Source organism: Athalia rosae, chromosome 2 (assembly GCF_917208135.1).
Source record: "Athalia rosae chromosome 2, iyAthRosa1.1, whole genome shotgun sequence".
Lineage (NCBI taxonomy): Eukaryota > Metazoa > Arthropoda > Insecta > Hymenoptera > Athaliidae > Athalia > Athalia rosae.
Window position 1 is genome coordinate 15,963,764 of NC_064027.1, and position 17,604 is coordinate 15,981,367.

At 37.0% G+C, this 17,604-nt stretch overlaps 2 protein-coding genes and 1 long non-coding RNA gene across 9 annotated transcripts in view; 2 read left to right on the plus strand and 1 right to left on the minus strand.

Moving 5' to 3' along the window:
* LOC105692072 (eukaryotic translation initiation factor 4E transporter-like) lies at positions 1 to 16,550 on the plus strand. 4 transcript variants are annotated; one of them, XM_020855885.2, is made up of 16 exons: positions 1 to 836; positions 3,832 to 3,929; positions 4,029 to 4,102; positions 4,235 to 4,499; positions 4,624 to 5,514; positions 5,606 to 5,954; positions 6,093 to 6,229; positions 6,361 to 6,444; positions 6,583 to 6,741; positions 6,861 to 7,082; positions 7,199 to 7,421; positions 7,977 to 8,048; positions 8,558 to 8,815; positions 10,469 to 10,636; positions 11,446 to 11,832; positions 12,567 to 16,550. In XM_020855885.2, the coding sequence occupies exons 1-16, from the start codon at positions 782 to 784 to the stop codon at positions 12,824 to 12,826; spliced, it is 3,702 nt and encodes a 1,233-aa protein (XP_020711544.2). In that variant the 5' UTR covers positions 1 to 781; the 3' UTR covers positions 12,827 to 16,550. The 4 variants fall into 4 exon arrangements, with proteins under 4 accessions (XP_020711544.2, XP_048506213.1, XP_048506211.1 ...); XM_048650254.1 differs by having other exon boundaries at positions 3 to 836; positions 12,579 to 16,550; XM_048650256.1 differs by lacking the exon at positions 10,469 to 10,636.
* LOC125499927 overlaps positions 14,737 to 17,604 on the minus strand; it is a 3,299-nt gene continuing 431 nt past the window's right edge. For both annotated transcript variants that reach the window (XR_007276974.1, XR_007276975.1), the window contains exon 2: positions 14,737 to 17,604. This is a non-coding gene — a long non-coding RNA (uncharacterized LOC125499927).
* The window catches only part of LOC105692049, a 27,710-nt gene continuing 27,063 nt past the window's right edge, over positions 16,958 to 17,604 (plus strand). The window contains exon 1 of one of the 3 annotated variants that reach the window (XM_012410957.3): positions 16,958 to 17,343. In XM_012410957.3, coding sequence (XP_012266380.2) covers positions 17,319 to 17,343 — 25 coding nt within the window. In that variant the 5' untranslated portion in view covers positions 16,958 to 17,318. Of the gene's footprint in view, positions 17,344 to 17,376; positions 17,595 to 17,604 lie in introns of those variants that run through there. The other 2 variants (XM_048650252.1, XM_048650251.1) reach the window with 2 other exon arrangements.

Consider the following 17,604-nt stretch of genomic DNA (forward strand, 5'->3'; position numbering starts at 1 on the left):
GGCAAAGCCTATCAATGTGATGTGGTGAATCAACTCACGACGAATTTCTCTGGACTTAGTACGTTGATGTTGGGTTATTTTGAAACGCAAGGGTGTTATTTATAAAAATTTATTAACGTCCGAGTTTACTGATAAATTAGCAATTGGTGATAGATCGTTTGTAGTATTTTTCACTGATTTTCTATCAGCATAAGCTAAAGTTGTTCATACTTTTGTTTCATGGTCTGTGGCCCGCGTGATACAGAAGGCTGTGAGAAACAACGGTGGTGCTCGCACGCCATTTTCTATTTTTGCATAGCAGTGAGTTGTATGTGTACATTTTGTGTGATAAATTGAAGAATCATTGTTAATTAACGTTTATTGCTAGGGATGAAATGAATTTTGGATATTCAAGTGTAATGTACGACGTGACCTTTTACTTATTATCCTTTCCTTGTGTAAATTTTGAGTAGTACGTAAACATTTTTTTTCGAATCTGTGGTGGCCGACGACGATCATCGTATAATCGTATCGTATCGTATGTGTTTGAACTGAAAAGCGACTGATTATCAAACTGTTATTTACCAGAATAAAATAAAAAAAAAAAAAAAAGTAACGGGGTGAGACTCAACTCACGAGAACCAGTCTGTGATATTAAACAGTACTAAGACATTAGGTGTAATATTAGTTGGTAGTAGAGCGTGACACTTGAATATTTAAGTTATTATAAAGAAAAAAAAGTGAGTTTAGTGTGTGTAATCAAAAAGAGACTGATTGGAAAAAAGTACGCTGAGCTCGAAAAATGTCTTCGGAATCGGTGTCAAGTGATAAGCAGCAGCCAGACCCGAAGATCGAAGGTATCCATTCTTTCATTTAACATACAACATTTCAACGGAGCCTGATTTAAGTTAATTTTTCATAAACGAGGATTCTGTCAATGCAGATCGTCACATATGCGAAGTCGTTCTGGTGCGCCGAATTCCCGTACCCGCGGTTTCTGCATCCAATATCTTGACTACGACTCTAATTTCTTATCTCGTCAAACATCTGAACCAACCAAACCATGCATTGTATAATTATGAATTAAAATCACTGCTGCAATTTTCATATTCCACACGAACGTATGATTTGTACGGTCGTCGTTGGAAACTTAAAAATTCCTACTGTAATTCATTTACATCGCAGTGATACATTTTTTTATGTTTGTTCTGATATTGATGTTCGGTTATCTTTGTGAGTTACGTTGTATCAGTTGTCACTTTTGCCGTTCGTTGAACACCTCTATTGCACCGATGCAAGCGCTCAAAATAACAACGCGATTTCAAAGTCGAGACACATTTCATTCTTTCTTATTAGCAAACCTCTAGTTGTCGCTGTGAAGATTTGAGGCTATGCAAGAATTAGAAATTTGATAAAAGATCGCACTACCAACCTTACCTTGATTATTTATTTTACATTTCTACCTTTCATGCGTGTATGTTACGCACAATAGGTAACTGCAATTGCTAAACGATTGCATTAATCGATTCGAATTTAGAAGACAGGATCCAAAGAATGAAAATCTTTTTTTTAAATCATCTCAAATCTATAACCGTTGGAGGAAAGTGCCCATGATTTTTATTCATGGACCAGCAACGGCGTAGTTGTTAGAAAGGAACTCCCTGCAACCAACGAATTCGTTGTCCGCAACGACTATACCCTCTGTTCGTGTAGGCAAAGTAGAGTAGAGAGAAAGTAGAGCCACACTCCCCTTGCGACAACGGGCAACAATTTCGCACTCTCTCCCCTGCTGCGTATTCTGCACATTTTTATTCTAAAAATTCGGGGTTAAAATACCTTACACTATGAAATGTATGGATGAATTGATCATTTATTCACGTCTGATTGAGGATTACCAAAAAATATTCTGTTCAACAATTATGCCGTGAGCTTTTCGTCCATGAAATCTATTTCCAAGATCGAAATTTTTTCTTCCATTCCGTCGAATATCCCAGTTGAAATATTCGATAGATGTACGCCTGTAATTACGACAAATTAAAAATAAAAGAAGGATATATCAACCTATAGCTTCGGATGTTTTTTTAATATAATGTAATCATAGAGCTGATCTATCAAGAATTTTCCTGTCAAAATTTGCAAAATTCTGCCCTTTTGCGCTCTGTATGGGAATCGTTGAAAACGGTGGAATTTTGCAAACCTGATCCTGCAATAAAAAAAAAAAAAAAAAAAAAGACAATTCTATTCACGACATCCGTGTGTTACTTATTCCGTAACAGCTGTGAAAAAGATAAAAGTAGAGTAATGTTGACAACGAGGAGAAATGAATTTCAGGTGTCGGTTTTCATCGAATATTTCTTTACCGGGCGATACGAACCGTTACTTTTGAATCGATTATTATAACGTTCCAAATCATAGAATTAACTCCAGGGCAAATTCTGTTCATTTTGATTTCTTTCTTTATGATTCTGATTCGTAATGTTTGTGCCTCTAATTTTGGTTCGTATTGTTTTCTCCGTTCACCGCAAGTCCGTTTATGCCCTTTCCTTACAAATTGTAAACATTGTGGCCAAATTCAAAGGCAACGGTTTAACGAGTCGGGCAGTTGATTTGTCTCAAGTTGAAAATTGCCCAGTCGTGATTTGAGACGAAAGCCGTTCGCGCCGATAAGGTGAAACTGCAATCATCGAATCTGTTTTACTTTTAATCGTTTTTTGGATTTTCCGAATTCGCTGAAAACCTTGTAGTATACATCGTACAATATGAAGATGGAAAATAGTAAACCCAGCACCAATTCGTATCGATATCGGCGACCACGTCGTCGCCCGCTGGTCGGGCCAACGGGTTCGTGTTACCTGGATTCTCTCGTTGTCCAGACTCAAGGATCAGTTCGATGGTCTCGAAGAAATGATTCCGTAAATCCTGTAAAGAGAGTTACTTTTCGTGAGTATTTCATTGTAAGCTCGCCGATCTATTGAATTTTTTCGACAACAATATTACGTTTTCTTATATTTTTTTTCGTTTTTGTTTTGCCTCCATTTATCTCTCTTTTCCTTGGGGGTTCATTACACTGGCACCTCAGCTGCAGACTATCGTTCGTTGAATTCTTGCGCAGACAATATCGTAATTTATTTCTTGTTATAGCCTCCACCTAAGCATTTAATTTCGTTTGATCTTTTGATGCTGACGTAGTCCAAGATTTCGCCCCATAGGCACGGGCTGAGACGCTTTATCGTCCACAACTATGGATTTAGGATTATGTCTCGCTCCTTTGTTTAGATATGACTATACGCGTGTTTAGAAACGTACTGTTCGTTAGCTATGTTTGTCCAATAATTTCACAGCCAGAACTCGTATATGGAGCAGGTATTTATACATACTCTATGTTGATTGTGAAACTCTAGAATGAAATGGACTCGAAATCGAAAGAAAATCAAACTTGGGCAGCCCAACGGCTCGGCCGATTACGTTGCTGAGGCTGCTCTGATCAGGCCTTACACTTTTCAGCACAACTTACGAACACAGCCCTTTTTTTTAAAAAAAAAAAAAAAAAATACTAGTCCATATCTGATAACAACTGCCTGTTGTGTACGTATTGGAATCTAGTCCAAGTTTCATCGAATGACCCATAGTGCAATAAAAAAGAATTATAATAGCAATGATTAAAGGATGCTCAAAAACTTCGACATTGTTCTCAGTTCTCGTGATTTTACTACGCAAAAATTTCAGTTGAACTATTGGAACAGTAACTACGTAACATCAATTTATCGGTGTTCTCTTTGGTCTTTGATCAAATTTTATGTTTAAAACTGTTAGTTATAATCAAATAATTGATCTCTGAGCGTTATGTTGCAGGGGATGAAGCGATAATATCAATGTCTGTGGCAGGTGAGGTGACCGACTCTTCCATTGTGGAAGTTGGTAGGTCTCGGCCTCAGTTTCAGTATACTCGGGTAAGCGGTAGTCATGTTATTGAAATCATGCATACGTATACTTCATCACTGCGATTTAATAATCCTTTTTGTTTGATAATCCCCATATTTCATCACCAGGAGGAACTGATGGAAATGAAAGCTCAACCTTTATCTAAGCGTCGTCCAGATTGCTTGGATTCTGCATATAACAAGTGAGTAGATTTTTGTACATTTCATGCATCGAACAGTACTGTTCGTTTGATCAGATAGGGCCAAAGCGTAATTGTATTTGGCACGAGGAACTTCCTTCGAAGCAATACGTGTATAAGAAACATTATCTTCAGTTCACGAGGGGTTTGGGATCCTGAGCGCTGGCATCTTGATAGAAAACGTAGTGAAACTCCCCCGGATGACGAAAGAAACGGTCGCGGGGATCAAGTTATCGAAAATCATAGCAAACGTCGTAGCGGTGATTTTCGGGAACGGATCCGGAAAGAGTCAGATGGGATAGTGCTCAGTCCTCAGCGTCGTAATTTTAACTCTGGATGCTTCGTTAATGTGAGTCAACTTCCAGCTCGACGTCCAGAAAGTCCAATCAGCAAACCAGAGGTGAGTGAAAACGCATCTCAAGCGTCTCTACACTATTTATTTGCTAGGAATGCGCATGTGAGGCTATAGGTGACGCGTAGTTTGACAATTTCAGTTCGTGTTATAAAATCTTCTTGTCCTCCAGGTTGGACATCGAGAACCAGTGCGTCGCATAGGTAGCGGTCGCATATTGACCCGTGACGTCTGGGACTTCAGACCTGAGAATGAAAAGCTTGAACCAGATCGCCCGGAGTTTGGCTTTAGGTTTGGGGCAACAGGCGGTGGGCCGATGAGAGATAGAGATGGAAGAGATACCCGTGATGTAGGCCGAGATCGTGAAGGTCTCAGAGATAGAGAACGGGAACGTGATTATATGAGAGAAATAGATGAGAGGTATGAAAGACGTTCCTTTGGGAGAGACTTTGGTGATCGGGAGAGAGACCGCGATCGCGATCGAATGGATCGAAATGACAGGCATGATCGCAATCATCAAATGGATCGAGACAAGGATCGTGGTCGTGATAGGAGATTTGGTAATGATCGCAGAAGGACGTATAGCGATAATAGAGAAATTGACGAACCTGAGTGGTTCAGTTCCGGGCCAACATCCCAACACGATACCATAGAACTTCGTGGCTTTGAAGATATTCCTGAAGACAAAGCGTTAAACAATAATAACATCAAAGGTAAAAAACAGTCACCGGCTCAGAAGAAAAGAGGCAAGAAGAATCCCATGGAAAAAGACGAAAAATCAAGTGAGAACACGTCAGGGCCCAAGGGTCGCAGTACACCTACGCCCACCGATCAACCAGCTAATTTAGCTCCAGCTCCACATTCACCGATCTCTGAACAAAACGAGCCCGCATCTCCCTCGTCGGAAAAGAAATCAAATGCAGAGGAAAATTCATTTACAACATCAAAGACTACATCAAATGAAACCACTGCCAATAAGCCCCAGAATGAAAACCAGCCAGACTTCAATCTTGATGATTTTCTGAAGTCCGATTCTTTCCCTGGAGTTCATGGTCTTCTAACTGTATGTTTTTATTGACTATTATATTCAGGAGTCATGGGCAATCACCGTCAAATAATCAGTAATGGTAATTATATTTCTTTCATATTCACAGAACGGTGTCGGAGCAAGTGGGGGAACAGAATCACGCTTTAGCCAATGGTTTAAAAGGGAGAGTCCCGTTCAACAAATGGACAGTCGACCTGCCTCCATACAAGATGAGCTGTTGAATAACTTGCTCAACGATATTACCGAGCCAAATATCCAAATCCCTTCTGTTACCGAATCCAATGCCTACTTTGCACCCATATCTCCTGCCAATACAACAAACAACACCACTTCCACAACTGGCGTAAAACTCTTAGAAATGTTACAACGTGGTAATAAACCAAATCAGAATGGCCAAGGAGATGCTACTAGTACTGTCGTACCAATGATGAAAAACTCATCCATCAAGGAAATGGGTAAGCTGAAAAAGACTTATACAATCACTTCATTCTGTTTCACCCTAATCCATCTAGATAATGTTGAATAATTATTTTAATCTTGTATAAATTCTGTGGTTTGGTTCTGCACTCTTACCATATTTCAATGATTCACAGAGGTTGGTGGTAAAGTTGTGCACAGCTTAGAAGAATTAGAAGCCCGTATGAGAGGAGCACCAGCTCCTCCTCCCACTGCTGTTGAACCTCCAAAAATAACGAAGACCGATGAAGATCTCTCTGCTTTCAAAAAGCTGGTGAGTACATAGGATAATCTATTTCCACAAGAGTGGGTCCCAAGCATCTGATTCCGTACCAGAAACATCCTAACCACAATATTTGATCCACATTGAACTTGGAAATGTTAAAATAGACCGCTTGGTTTCAGCTTGCTCAAGTGACTGGGGGTCAAGCTGTTCCAGCAGCCAATGGTCCGATTGCTCAGAAAACTCAACCGATCACGCTGATGCAGGTGAGTCATACCTCATCATTCATTACTTTGATTAAAAGCACTGTTGGGATATGACATTAACTGTTGAAGATTCATTTTCTCTTTGATAATTGTGAATTCTAATATATATTGTTAATCTCACTGCTTCTAATTCTATAGCTATTGAATAAGACTCAACAACATGTTGCTCAGCAGCAGCAACTGGCTGAGCAGATGCATCCACCAAATTTCAATCACGCAGGTCCACTTGGACCAACGCAACATCCCCACCAGGCACAAATGCAGCATGAAAACTTGATGAAAGTATTGCAGATTCAGGTTAGTATTATCGTAACCATACAAAATCAAAAACATTGAACGAACGTAGCATGGTTTGTTGTGATCACAATTTTCATGTACATATATTTGACGTGAATGGACTTGGGCATTTGCTTTAGCAACAACAACAGAAACAGAGACAGCAACAACCTCCGGATATGCTGTCTATGATGATGGGACAACGTATGATGGGTGTCAGCCCTTTGCCTCCTGAAATGCAGATGATGGTGAACAATGCTCCGTCCAGTAGAGAGCTCTTGCAACGACCTGAAGCTCAAGCTATTATCCAAGGCTTACAACAAGGAGAAATTACACAGCAACACCTCATTCAGCAGTTGCAGGTAATTGGAGGATTAGATTTTGGCTGAGATATCATTTGATGTCAAACAATAATTTGATCAAACAGTCACACGCATATGACTAAATCAGAACTAACAGAGAATCGTTCAAATTTCAGAATCCTGTGATGCAGCATCGTCATCGTGAAGTATTGGTCAACATCCTTAAGATGTATGGTGGTGCCGCTCCACGCACGGTGAGTCCACATCCAAGTGCGCCAACACCCCAAGACCACATACTACAGCAGATGCTCTATCAGCAGCAACAACAACAACAACAACAGCAACAACAACAGCAGCAGCAACAACAACAGCAAAGAATACCTTCGCCAATGAACAATGGTAAGTACAATTTTATAAATATCAAATTTCAAGAACTGCGAAGCGATTTAACTTCTGCAATAATATCAGGCAGGTAAAGTTAGCTATCAGAGAATATATCAGATTTCAATTTTTCTTGTACAATATAAATACAGCAACATCCTGTGTATAGCTAATAAGAAAGGTTGTGAAAATATCGGAGAAATAAAAGTAAGTACAGTTATCGTGTTAGATCAGCAAGTGATTTATAATTGCAGTAGATTTGACTACGGCATGAATTTTGAATAAATAATTAGGAAATCGCTCAAACTTGTCAATTTTTGCAAATCGATGACTTCACGTGATGTTCCAGTGGTAATTTACATACCCAAGGCATAACGTAGGATTTTCAATTGTATAACATAACTTGCATAAATGATGAAAAGAAAAATTGAAAATTTGTGTCGAAATTGATTAAAATATCTGTAGTTACAATCGGATTTGAAAATTGATGAAAGTTCGACGATTTCATTTATTTGTGATTTTATAAATTTCTGCTGAGGTGATTATGAATGCTATTGATAATTGGGAATGCAGCTTACTGTCCTGCACCAATAATATCACCAAACTTGGCTGTGAGCCCTAATACTTTGACGGTACAACATCCAGGTAAAATTCGGTTTTAACTCTCAATTCTAGACGCGGGTTCAAACGTGCGATTGAACTTGATAAGTCTTCTAAAAATATTGTTGTAACAATGCAAGATGTAAATTTATAGAAATTGACTCATTAGATTCCAATTAAAACTCGGTTAATAAGATTTCTTGGAACATATATACATCATATAATTTTGACATTCTATGAGATGGCATCACAGCAGTACTCTTTGATCTAATTCCTGTTTAAGCAAAGTTAACGGCCATAAACTCTAAAGTCGTTTCTGATTTGTACGAATAATTTTATTTTTTTTGTCAGTCCAACGTTACTTTATCCATTGCTTATGCCGAGAGTTCTTTAATGATATTTATTTGAATGGTCTCAATATTCCGTGGGTGGAATGCTTTTTATACTGGCCCGAAATTGCCTTCTTTGTCAGTCCAAGTTTTGGGCAAACCCACACAATAATAGTATTACAATGGATGGTTGTCAACTCTACTTCACTACTATTATTTGAACAGTAATACCCCACCGAGTGCCATCGCCACGTGAGCTGGTGATGCACACGCAGTCAATAATCCAGAACGCATTGATCAAGAAGAAGTTAGAGGAACAACGGGAAAATTTCCGTAAGCGACAGGAGCAACAACAGCAGCAGCAATCTCAAAGGATCGCTAGCCCCGTTAATTCGCCAGCCAAACAGCAGCTGAGTCCAACTCCTCTGGCCTTCACACCCACCTCAGTTCTTCGTAAGATGACTGCTGAAAAGGAACCCGAGGGTGCGAATCAATCTGATAACATACAACTTATTCTCGCTAAACCTACTTATAATCCTGCAACAGTATATGCTTATGTTTATGCTTCTACTTCCGCTTCTGCTTCTGCTTCTACCTTCAAAAGAAATGCTCGCTACGCTTCTTCCAAAATTCAAATCCCTGAGACTCGTAAAAGTAATCACAAGAATTTTGAAAATTCTGTTTCTAAATTTGGTAATCTTATCGTTGATGGCCAGCTAGACTTAATGAGCAATGATCCTAAAAGAATTGACCATCAGCATCCAAATAATGATGGTAACTCCATAGTACGTGAGCCAATGTTTATATCTAAACCTTTTGGTATGTCAAAACATAAAAAAGACGCTAATAATAATGCTAACTTGCTGAATAGCACTGAGAAACTGAGTCTTTTAGACAATACTATTTCTGATAATCAAATTCCGCATGTGTCAAACTCTTTATGTGACAATAATGACAAAAATAATAATAGTCCCATCGTTATAGATGCAAAATTGAAACGAGATGATGAAAGCTACCAAAATACGAGTACGTTTCCAGGAACTATTAAATCTCAATCAGCCATGCAGGTTGATACATCTGTAAAAAGCACTTCTTTATCAGACAGTAACAAAACCACTGTTGCACAGAACAGTGACAACCTAATGGCCAAAGTTAATGGCATGTTGTGTGAGCCTGTGCATAATATATGAACTATTGCGGGAAATTCTTTGCATAAATTAGTTGATCATAAACAGTAATCGGCGGTTTAATTTTCCTAACGTATTAGGTAGTTTGTAGTAGAAGAGTGCGAAATCATTTAATTTTCTCAGTTCGTGGTATTCGAACATGTTATGGCATTCAATTTTTCGTTGATGTTAATAACACGACAATCTGTCGTGGCTTTATCTTCAGTTTTCTCCAGTTTTTTTTTTTTTTTTTTACTAAGCTTGTACCGAGAATTTGTGATTCTTGTGATTTTTAGCGGTCAGTTTCATTTTTTTGTTCAATACCAAGCGCATGTTTGAAAATAAAAGCCAATGATTTTTCGTTGACAATTTTCTGCAAGTAAATACCCACTTAAGAATTTTGGAAGGATTTTTAAAATAAAAAACATATAAGTATTGAGTTGATTAGTTTTTTTTTTTTTTTTTTTTTTCTTTTAATTCTCCCTGTATCACGAAATATGAATTACATCACGCACGCATGTGTTTTCTAAAACTTTTACAAATGAAAATACTTTGATATAAATTTTTATTTAAAGATCTACTCAGATTGAAGTTCTGTCTTCGAGATCAAATAGCTATGAATGATTATAACGTGACATTAGATTAACGCTGTAATTAAGTTGATCGAGTAGAATGAACTCTATACCGTCATTTTGATGAAACAATAAAACAGAGTACAGTAAAAAGTTGGAAAAAAATTTGGTTGGCTTGGGCTAAATTAATGCGTCTCTGTAAATTTTGACCATAGGAGCTACTTCAACCTCGGTTGATAGATGTTTGTTTGCCTTGTATTCATCTTTTCGCATGTTATGACTATGTGTTTTTCAATATTTCCTGCCTCTATCCGAAAATTGCCTAACAAATTCTTTTCGCTTCACATCCTACTGTCTTCAATCTCTGAAAGTATAAGTTGGTGTGTATGTGGGCCTAGGCAGCGGTGATCCAACGAAAATGGGCAACCAGGTTCAGGTGTCACATATGCAACAAGTGCAGTCTGCGGTACAGCTGATTGCACAAGGTGTGATCTCACGGCATAATACACTGCGGCCACAGCCAGTACAGCCATCGTGGTCTGGTCCGACGGTCAAACAACATCCTGGTATGTTTAGTCATATTTGCTGAACGAGGAATTCATCAGATTCCAAAAGCTTGACATGCAGAAATTCATCCGTACAATGATAAGCTATTCAATTCGTAAAATTGATTTTTTCAAAATATCGTATATATTGTTACTGGAAATTAGTTTGAAAGTTGAATCATTCATTCCTCCTTCACTTATTGTTAATTTTTTAGGAGAAGTGCAATAGGATTTATGGTAAATAAAATCGATACTTAGAAAAACAGATTGCAATTATTGAAATCTGAGTCAGTCATGTACGTCCATTCAACTGATTGTAAAACTCAGTAAATGAGTTCTGATCATAATGTCACAGAGCTCACGTGAATGAAAGCATTGAAATGTATAAAAAATTCAGTTGTCCCAAACCTCTAGAATTGGTCGAATTGTGAATGAGAAAAACTGGGAATGGATTGATGTATGCGTATTCTAAATAAGTCGAGTTCGAATTAGAATACATGTGTTGAGTACAAAATAACTTTGGTAATCTCAAGTACATGTTTTCGCTAACTGTCGCAGCTTTCCTGACAAAAATTCTAACAATGGTTAATGGTACTTCTTTCCACAACTTGCTCAATTTTAGAATTTCAGGAAATCTCTTATTGATCCATAAGATATTCATAACTCACATGTTATGAATGGTTCAAACTACCTTAAATATTGATATAAATGACATAAGTGAATATTCTTACCTACAACTTTGATGATTGTTTGGATACAAAACGCAATTATTTCATTCAGCAGAAGGGAATACTGTTAATGTCTGACCAAGTGGTTGATATCTGTTATAGGACGGCCTATAGTGAAAGGTGGTGGTGGAAATCAATTCCAGTATAGCGGCAATACTGATTATCAGCAACAGCAACAGCAACACCAACAACAGCAACAACAACAGCAGCAGCAGCAACAGCAACAACAGCAAAGAGTCGCGATTGGAACATATGGAAATTTGGCCCGATCAAAACACACAATGGCGTCGCCACTTTCTCATGTTCCTAATCCTCAGCAGTTCAATCTTCCACCAAATTCTATTATTGGCCAACGTTCGAATTCTATCAACAATCAGCTCAAACCACAACAAGTCCAGCCTCACCTCTCCAACATACAGCAACAGCGAACAGTTAATCCTCAGCTGCAACAACTTGTTATGAACCAGAACTATAACGCTGCTCGTAAGGGTGAGTTATTATTCAAATTAATCCCTTTTTATTTGTCCTTCATTTTCGCATATCCTACTACGTTTCATACACTCATTCACCGTGGTTCATTGTATAACATGCTAGAAGTATGAATTTTCTAGTATGATTGGTATAAAAAAAGTTTAGAGAAAGTTTAATTTAGCTATGCTCAGTTTTTTTTCAATTACAAAATTACTAACGTGGTTGAAAAAGTCACAAAATTATTCTACAGATAACTTTGTTGAGCGACATTTTGCAGCAATCACAAGTTAGTTTTAACACCCAGTTTTATGTAAATGTTCAGGCAGCCCTACAATCTGCAATCAAATTGCATGCAACGGTGTTCAGAAATCGGACTAGATGTAACCACATGTTTCTCATATTCCTCAAGCACCCAGAAAATTCAACGTCTTCTATGGACCAGAATAAGTAATCCTATGCTCCCTCCTATAATCCACACACCGATTTGAGTGTACTTTCGTACACGTATATTAAACAACAAATCGCGTAGAATGCAGCCAACAGAAACAGTAATATCCAAATCAAGACTAATAATAAGCTATTGATGGATACAAATTCAAATCCATGATTCAAATAATTTGTTGCACATTACTCTTTCTGATTTATCATAACACAAATGCTACGTCAAATTTTAAAATGCATTATAATACAAAACAAAGGATAGACGTAGCAAAATGAGAAAAATTTTGAGCAACTGGATGTCAGCATGGAAGGTCTTTTTATAGATGGACGAGCAATGCGACCACAGCCCATAAATATGCCTGTGGGTCGACAGGCATCTCCTGGTCTTGGATTTATAGGCAGTAATGGCGGAGATCTGTCGCCGACTTCAAATCAATTGGCACGGTGGTTTAGTCCAGAATTGCTTGCGCAAGCTCGTGCCGGAAAACTACCAGAATTGGGGCAAACTAACGTCTTGTCATTGGAAGAGTTGGAAAGGCTTCAGCATGCCTCTACGACTGTCCATAACTAATTGGATCTTAATATTGGGAGAAAACATTAACCATACGTCCAGATCCCAATCAAATGATGTCCATTTTCTTTTGGCAATTCTCAGAGACAACTCGGAATTATTTAGTATCTGGATGATACAATTGCTGAAAGTATAATTACACGACAAAACGGAGAATTTGAAGCTGGCTTCAAAGAAATGTTATAGTTGCCAATATACCTTGTAGAAGACAAGGTCCAAGATGGTGAAAGTGTTTCAATGGAAAAGCTTACATACTAGAGTGGTGTTATTCAAATTAAACAGTTAAACCGAACACTAAAAGAATTTTGCTAGCCCCAGATTTAAAACATTGCGCAGGGCCTGCATGATTTGTGTCAATAAGTTACCAGCACCATTGCAAAGTGAAAAAAATGATGTGTAACATTAATCGTTATCAATGACTGTTTAAACGGATTTTAGGACATAATGCGTGACGATGGTTATTCGGTTATTTATCAGTTTGTTTAAAAAAAAGGCAATTGATTAGTGATTGGATACTCCATTAGTTTGACTGACCAACGTGCTCCGTATTCAGAACTCGGCTCTACTAGCTACACATGACACGAGTAGATTATGTATTATATTTTTTTTTCATGCTATTTGGAGGAGCTGATGCAGCAATAAGAAGAGATAACTCCCGCTATTTACAGGTACCAAAAAAAAAATAACGCAGCAAGTAGTGATCGTCAATTGTACTCTGTTTATTCCTGAATACATCTCTTTACATGTCGTAATACTTGGGATTTTATAATGTAATTGACGTTCATGCAAACACAAATGAACAAGCTATGAATCGTGAATGTACGATTTATTTGCACAAATTACAAATAAATTCTATGATCTATCAGTTGTTTTGTTGTACGTAATCGTATAACGGACAACTAGTGACTCTTATAATCTGATATTCTTTGATGGAACAAACTCTAAGAACATACTTATCGATTCATATATTCATTTATGCACACATATTTACATATGCATATACACGTAATACATATTGCACATAAATTAATATATGATTTTGTAGAGAAAGGAGAAGAAAGTATAATCAATGTCGATAAAAGTTTGGCCAGAGTGGGATATTCTAGTAATGTTATTGATCAGTTATCAATTACAAACACATTCCGCCAATGATTAGAAAACGATCAAAACCGCAACTTTTCAAACCTGGTTTATTATCAATATATACCGTTTAGTTATAATTAGTTCAATAATTTATTATTCTCTTATTGCATTTTTCCTTACAACGATATTAATGATGCTTCAGATGTAGCATAGATAATAATGATGTCGCACATCATTTTTTCTTTAATTTCTTGGCCTGTTTGTTTCGTTTATCATTTATGGTATATACTAGAATAATCTCTAATCTATCTTATAAACCACTGTCCATACTTATTTGCATACCTTCATTTCTATCATATCATACATTATTTATTGAATATTAGAGATTTCATTATCCAGTGAAGTTTTAAATTCCAAGTTCTGATGGCTTCTGTTCGGGTTCTGATTATTTCCCTTCAAGATTCCAGACGCAAATGTTTGGTTTATTCTTTGATCGACAGTTATAGAATAGGTAGTTGATTGAATAAAAACAAATAATTTTTTTTTTCTTACTAGTGTCCTGTTGTATGATTGTAAGGATAAACGTAATCTAGCCACAGTTTCAACATTTTCTTATTCCCCAAATTATGATTCAACTTCTCGATACATAGGAAGTGTTTATCAAAGTATAAATTGACCTAGTATGCAAATATTTCATGTAGAACCATTGAAAGTGATTTGGAGGATTTTGTTAAAATACTAAACAATATATTCGCATGTATGTACTGGTTGCATGAAGATCTAATATGCCTCGGGTCGGTCAATAAAACAACATGATTGAAATACTGCATTTTGCCAAATTATTAAAAATACTTTCGGTAAAAATGAAAAACTTATCACACCATTCTAGAGGAATGAATCTAATTGATCAAGCTGTTAAACTTGCGCTATTTAGCTCCTGTGGATAGTAGTCTCGAATAAGTCCCATATTCAGTTCATCATACTTCCTTTCCTAGTACTTTTCTGCGTGATCCTATTTGTTTTGTTGCTCAATAGTTGAATGCTTGGCAACTAAGACACAGTCTAGTTTTAACTTGTTTAGTCGTTACAAGAGAGAAAGCGAGACTGAGTGTTTGTACGAATGTTTTTAAGTTATAAAAATAGACGCTGGCAATTGAAAAAAGATGCTAAATTACTTTAATAAGGAAAGAAAAAAAACATTGGAGCAAGTGTACAACCAAAACCGTTCAGTCAAATGAAATTACGAAGGCAATTATACTCGGACATCACTTTTTTGTTGATGCCCTTTTGTAAAACATTCATCAACATAATATTTGCTACATGGTCCAATCAATCTAAAAAATATAATATTGTCACTAATACGGCAAATATCTCTGAATTTCTTGGCAAGTATTTCTATAAAAACATTACTTCAATACCACTACAGAATATTTTAATAACGTGTTTAGAATATCCTATGCAACAAACTGATATGCCTGATGTAAAAATTGTTGTTATTGGACAGTATGGTCATAGACATTAAAAAATTGTGTTCCTCCTATGCTTTAATAAATTGAATGCTTCTGTCAAAAATACTGGTTTGATATTAAAAGAGAGAAATTAAAAAAATGATGATTGTAAATTGACAACTCTAAAGATTGATCGACTTTTGTGGGCTCACACACCTATGATGGTCAGCTACCCTCTAGTATTTTGGCCAATAAATGTAATACATATAAGCATCGTGTTTACATCATCGTTAACTTTTACCGTGTAGAAATTCTAGCGATAGATTATTGTGATGTAATTGTATTAATTGACACTTAGTGATCAGCTGTTGGCAATGTGCTTCATTGATATAAGCAGATGTGAGAATATCAGTAGCTGTATCGTCAACAATTTGTGATCATAATTGCCCTGCGTAACGTTGATTCCTCTCAAGAAGACTCCAGTCAGTTATTATCACTGTAAACTTACATCCAAATATTACAATGAGGGGCAGAATGTACATGAAATAATAGAAATAGTTCAACTAAGAGAATTTATCTAAGAAAACATTATTACTACGCTAGTGAGTAGTAGAAAGTTGAAACAATTTCGTTGCCATCAAGCTTTCAGACTACAAACAAAAAAATGAAAAGAAACATACGAAAATGAGAAATGAGATTCGCGGTTGTTTTCTCTGTGGCAATGCTGTTACCCAAGTACATCGAAAATTATAAAAATTTCCAGGTGGACACAAATGACAAATATAAACTTTTGTAATCATTATGTAGTTATCTAATATCTACACAACTTGGTTGATCCGAATATGACAAGCTGTTAAAGACTGCTGCTTTAATTGCTCAAACGGTGAGCAACTGTAATGTAAATTTTAGTAGTCAAGTCTGCTTAGGAACAAAATACAGAATTGATTCTGCTTGGTACCATTTATGAAACAAAAAAAAAATCAGTCTAAGGATATGTCTCAGGTGTCTATGCACTATGAACTTGTTTCCCAACTCAAAGTATGTGTAAATAGTTCGATTTCCGAGGTAAGACAAATTTATTAGTGCATGTACCAGATGACTGTTATGTAAATAAAATCATTAAGCATAATGATATTATGTCAAATCGATAATCTTGTCACGAATAAATATGCGATAACTTAATGCTCCCACAATCAATTGTATTATTTTTATTTCTTGATTGTCAAATTATTTTTAGCTCATCATTAGGTAGAAAAGTGATGCAAGAATAGAATTATATTTCTAAACCATACGTGTTGAAAGAACACGATATAGATCTATGGTTCATTTCATTAATTTTGCGAATAAGTTCATAATAATGATGTCTCGCCGTGTAGGGAGATACACAACAGCTAATTCTGTTGATAATTTTGGCGTTTTCGGAATTTCTGAAATCTATCAATGGAACCGGTGAGAACCGCTGACGGAATACGCGCGCATTATTTCGGCCGAGTTCGGGTAGAATCGGAAAGCTGTCCCGATCAGTTCCGACGTGAAAGTGTGGAGCACCGAGCGTTGTCACATTTCGTGAAATGGCGGAACTAGGCGGTCGTGGCCCACGTCGCCCCGACATACATTTATTCAAGTATTACGCGTAAATAACTCAAAATCGTACAGTATTCATCAACGATCTCACATTTTTACGTATAGGATGTAACATTTGTAGTTTAATTTGGTATCGGTCCTCAGCAAAGAAGACAAGAGTTGGTCGTTTTAATTGAATTGCTACCACGGTTTCTTGGATACCTGAAACGAAACAAATGAATAGCAAAAGTTTTTGGAAATTGCGAAATGGAAACGAAGATAAGTTTTATTGCAGATAATTAGTTAATTATTATTCATTATCGGACCAAAACCGATCTTCGGGACCATCAGTCCCAAACTCGACCGATCACTTTACCAAAATACATGGAATCGCAAACATGGCTAGTAGAAGCGATAGAAATGGTAAGTAAATTAAATAGGTAGGCGGTGTTGGTTGGTTAGCATTGTTTTTCGGATCGCATCGCTGTCTTGGCGGCCATTAACAGCTGCCACCGTTACAAAGCGCCCTTCGTGCAAATATCAGCTGCAGGTGATTGTGTTTGTGTTCTCGAAGAGTAACTAGTCAAATTCCGATCCCGTTTCGAATAAAAACAGCCGAAATCCCGCTACACATCCTGCCATCCTCCCTATCGCCATCATCGTCAGGAGGACAGGTACGAAGAA

Excerpts from the sequence above, each read along its gene's own strand:
- LOC105692072 (XM_020855885.2), top strand. The coding sequence starts at position 782 with ATGTCTTCGGAATCGGTGTCAAGTGATAAGCAGCAGCCAGACCCGAAG. Across the intron at positions 10,637-11,445 it reads GACGGTCAAACAACATCCTG|GACGGCCTATAGTGAAAGGT; the intron begins GTATGTTTAGTC and ends TATCTGTTATAG. Across the intron at positions 11,833-12,566 it reads CTATAACGCTGCTCGTAAGG|GTCTTTTTATAGATGGACGA; the intron begins GTGAGTTATTAT and ends TCAGCATGGAAG.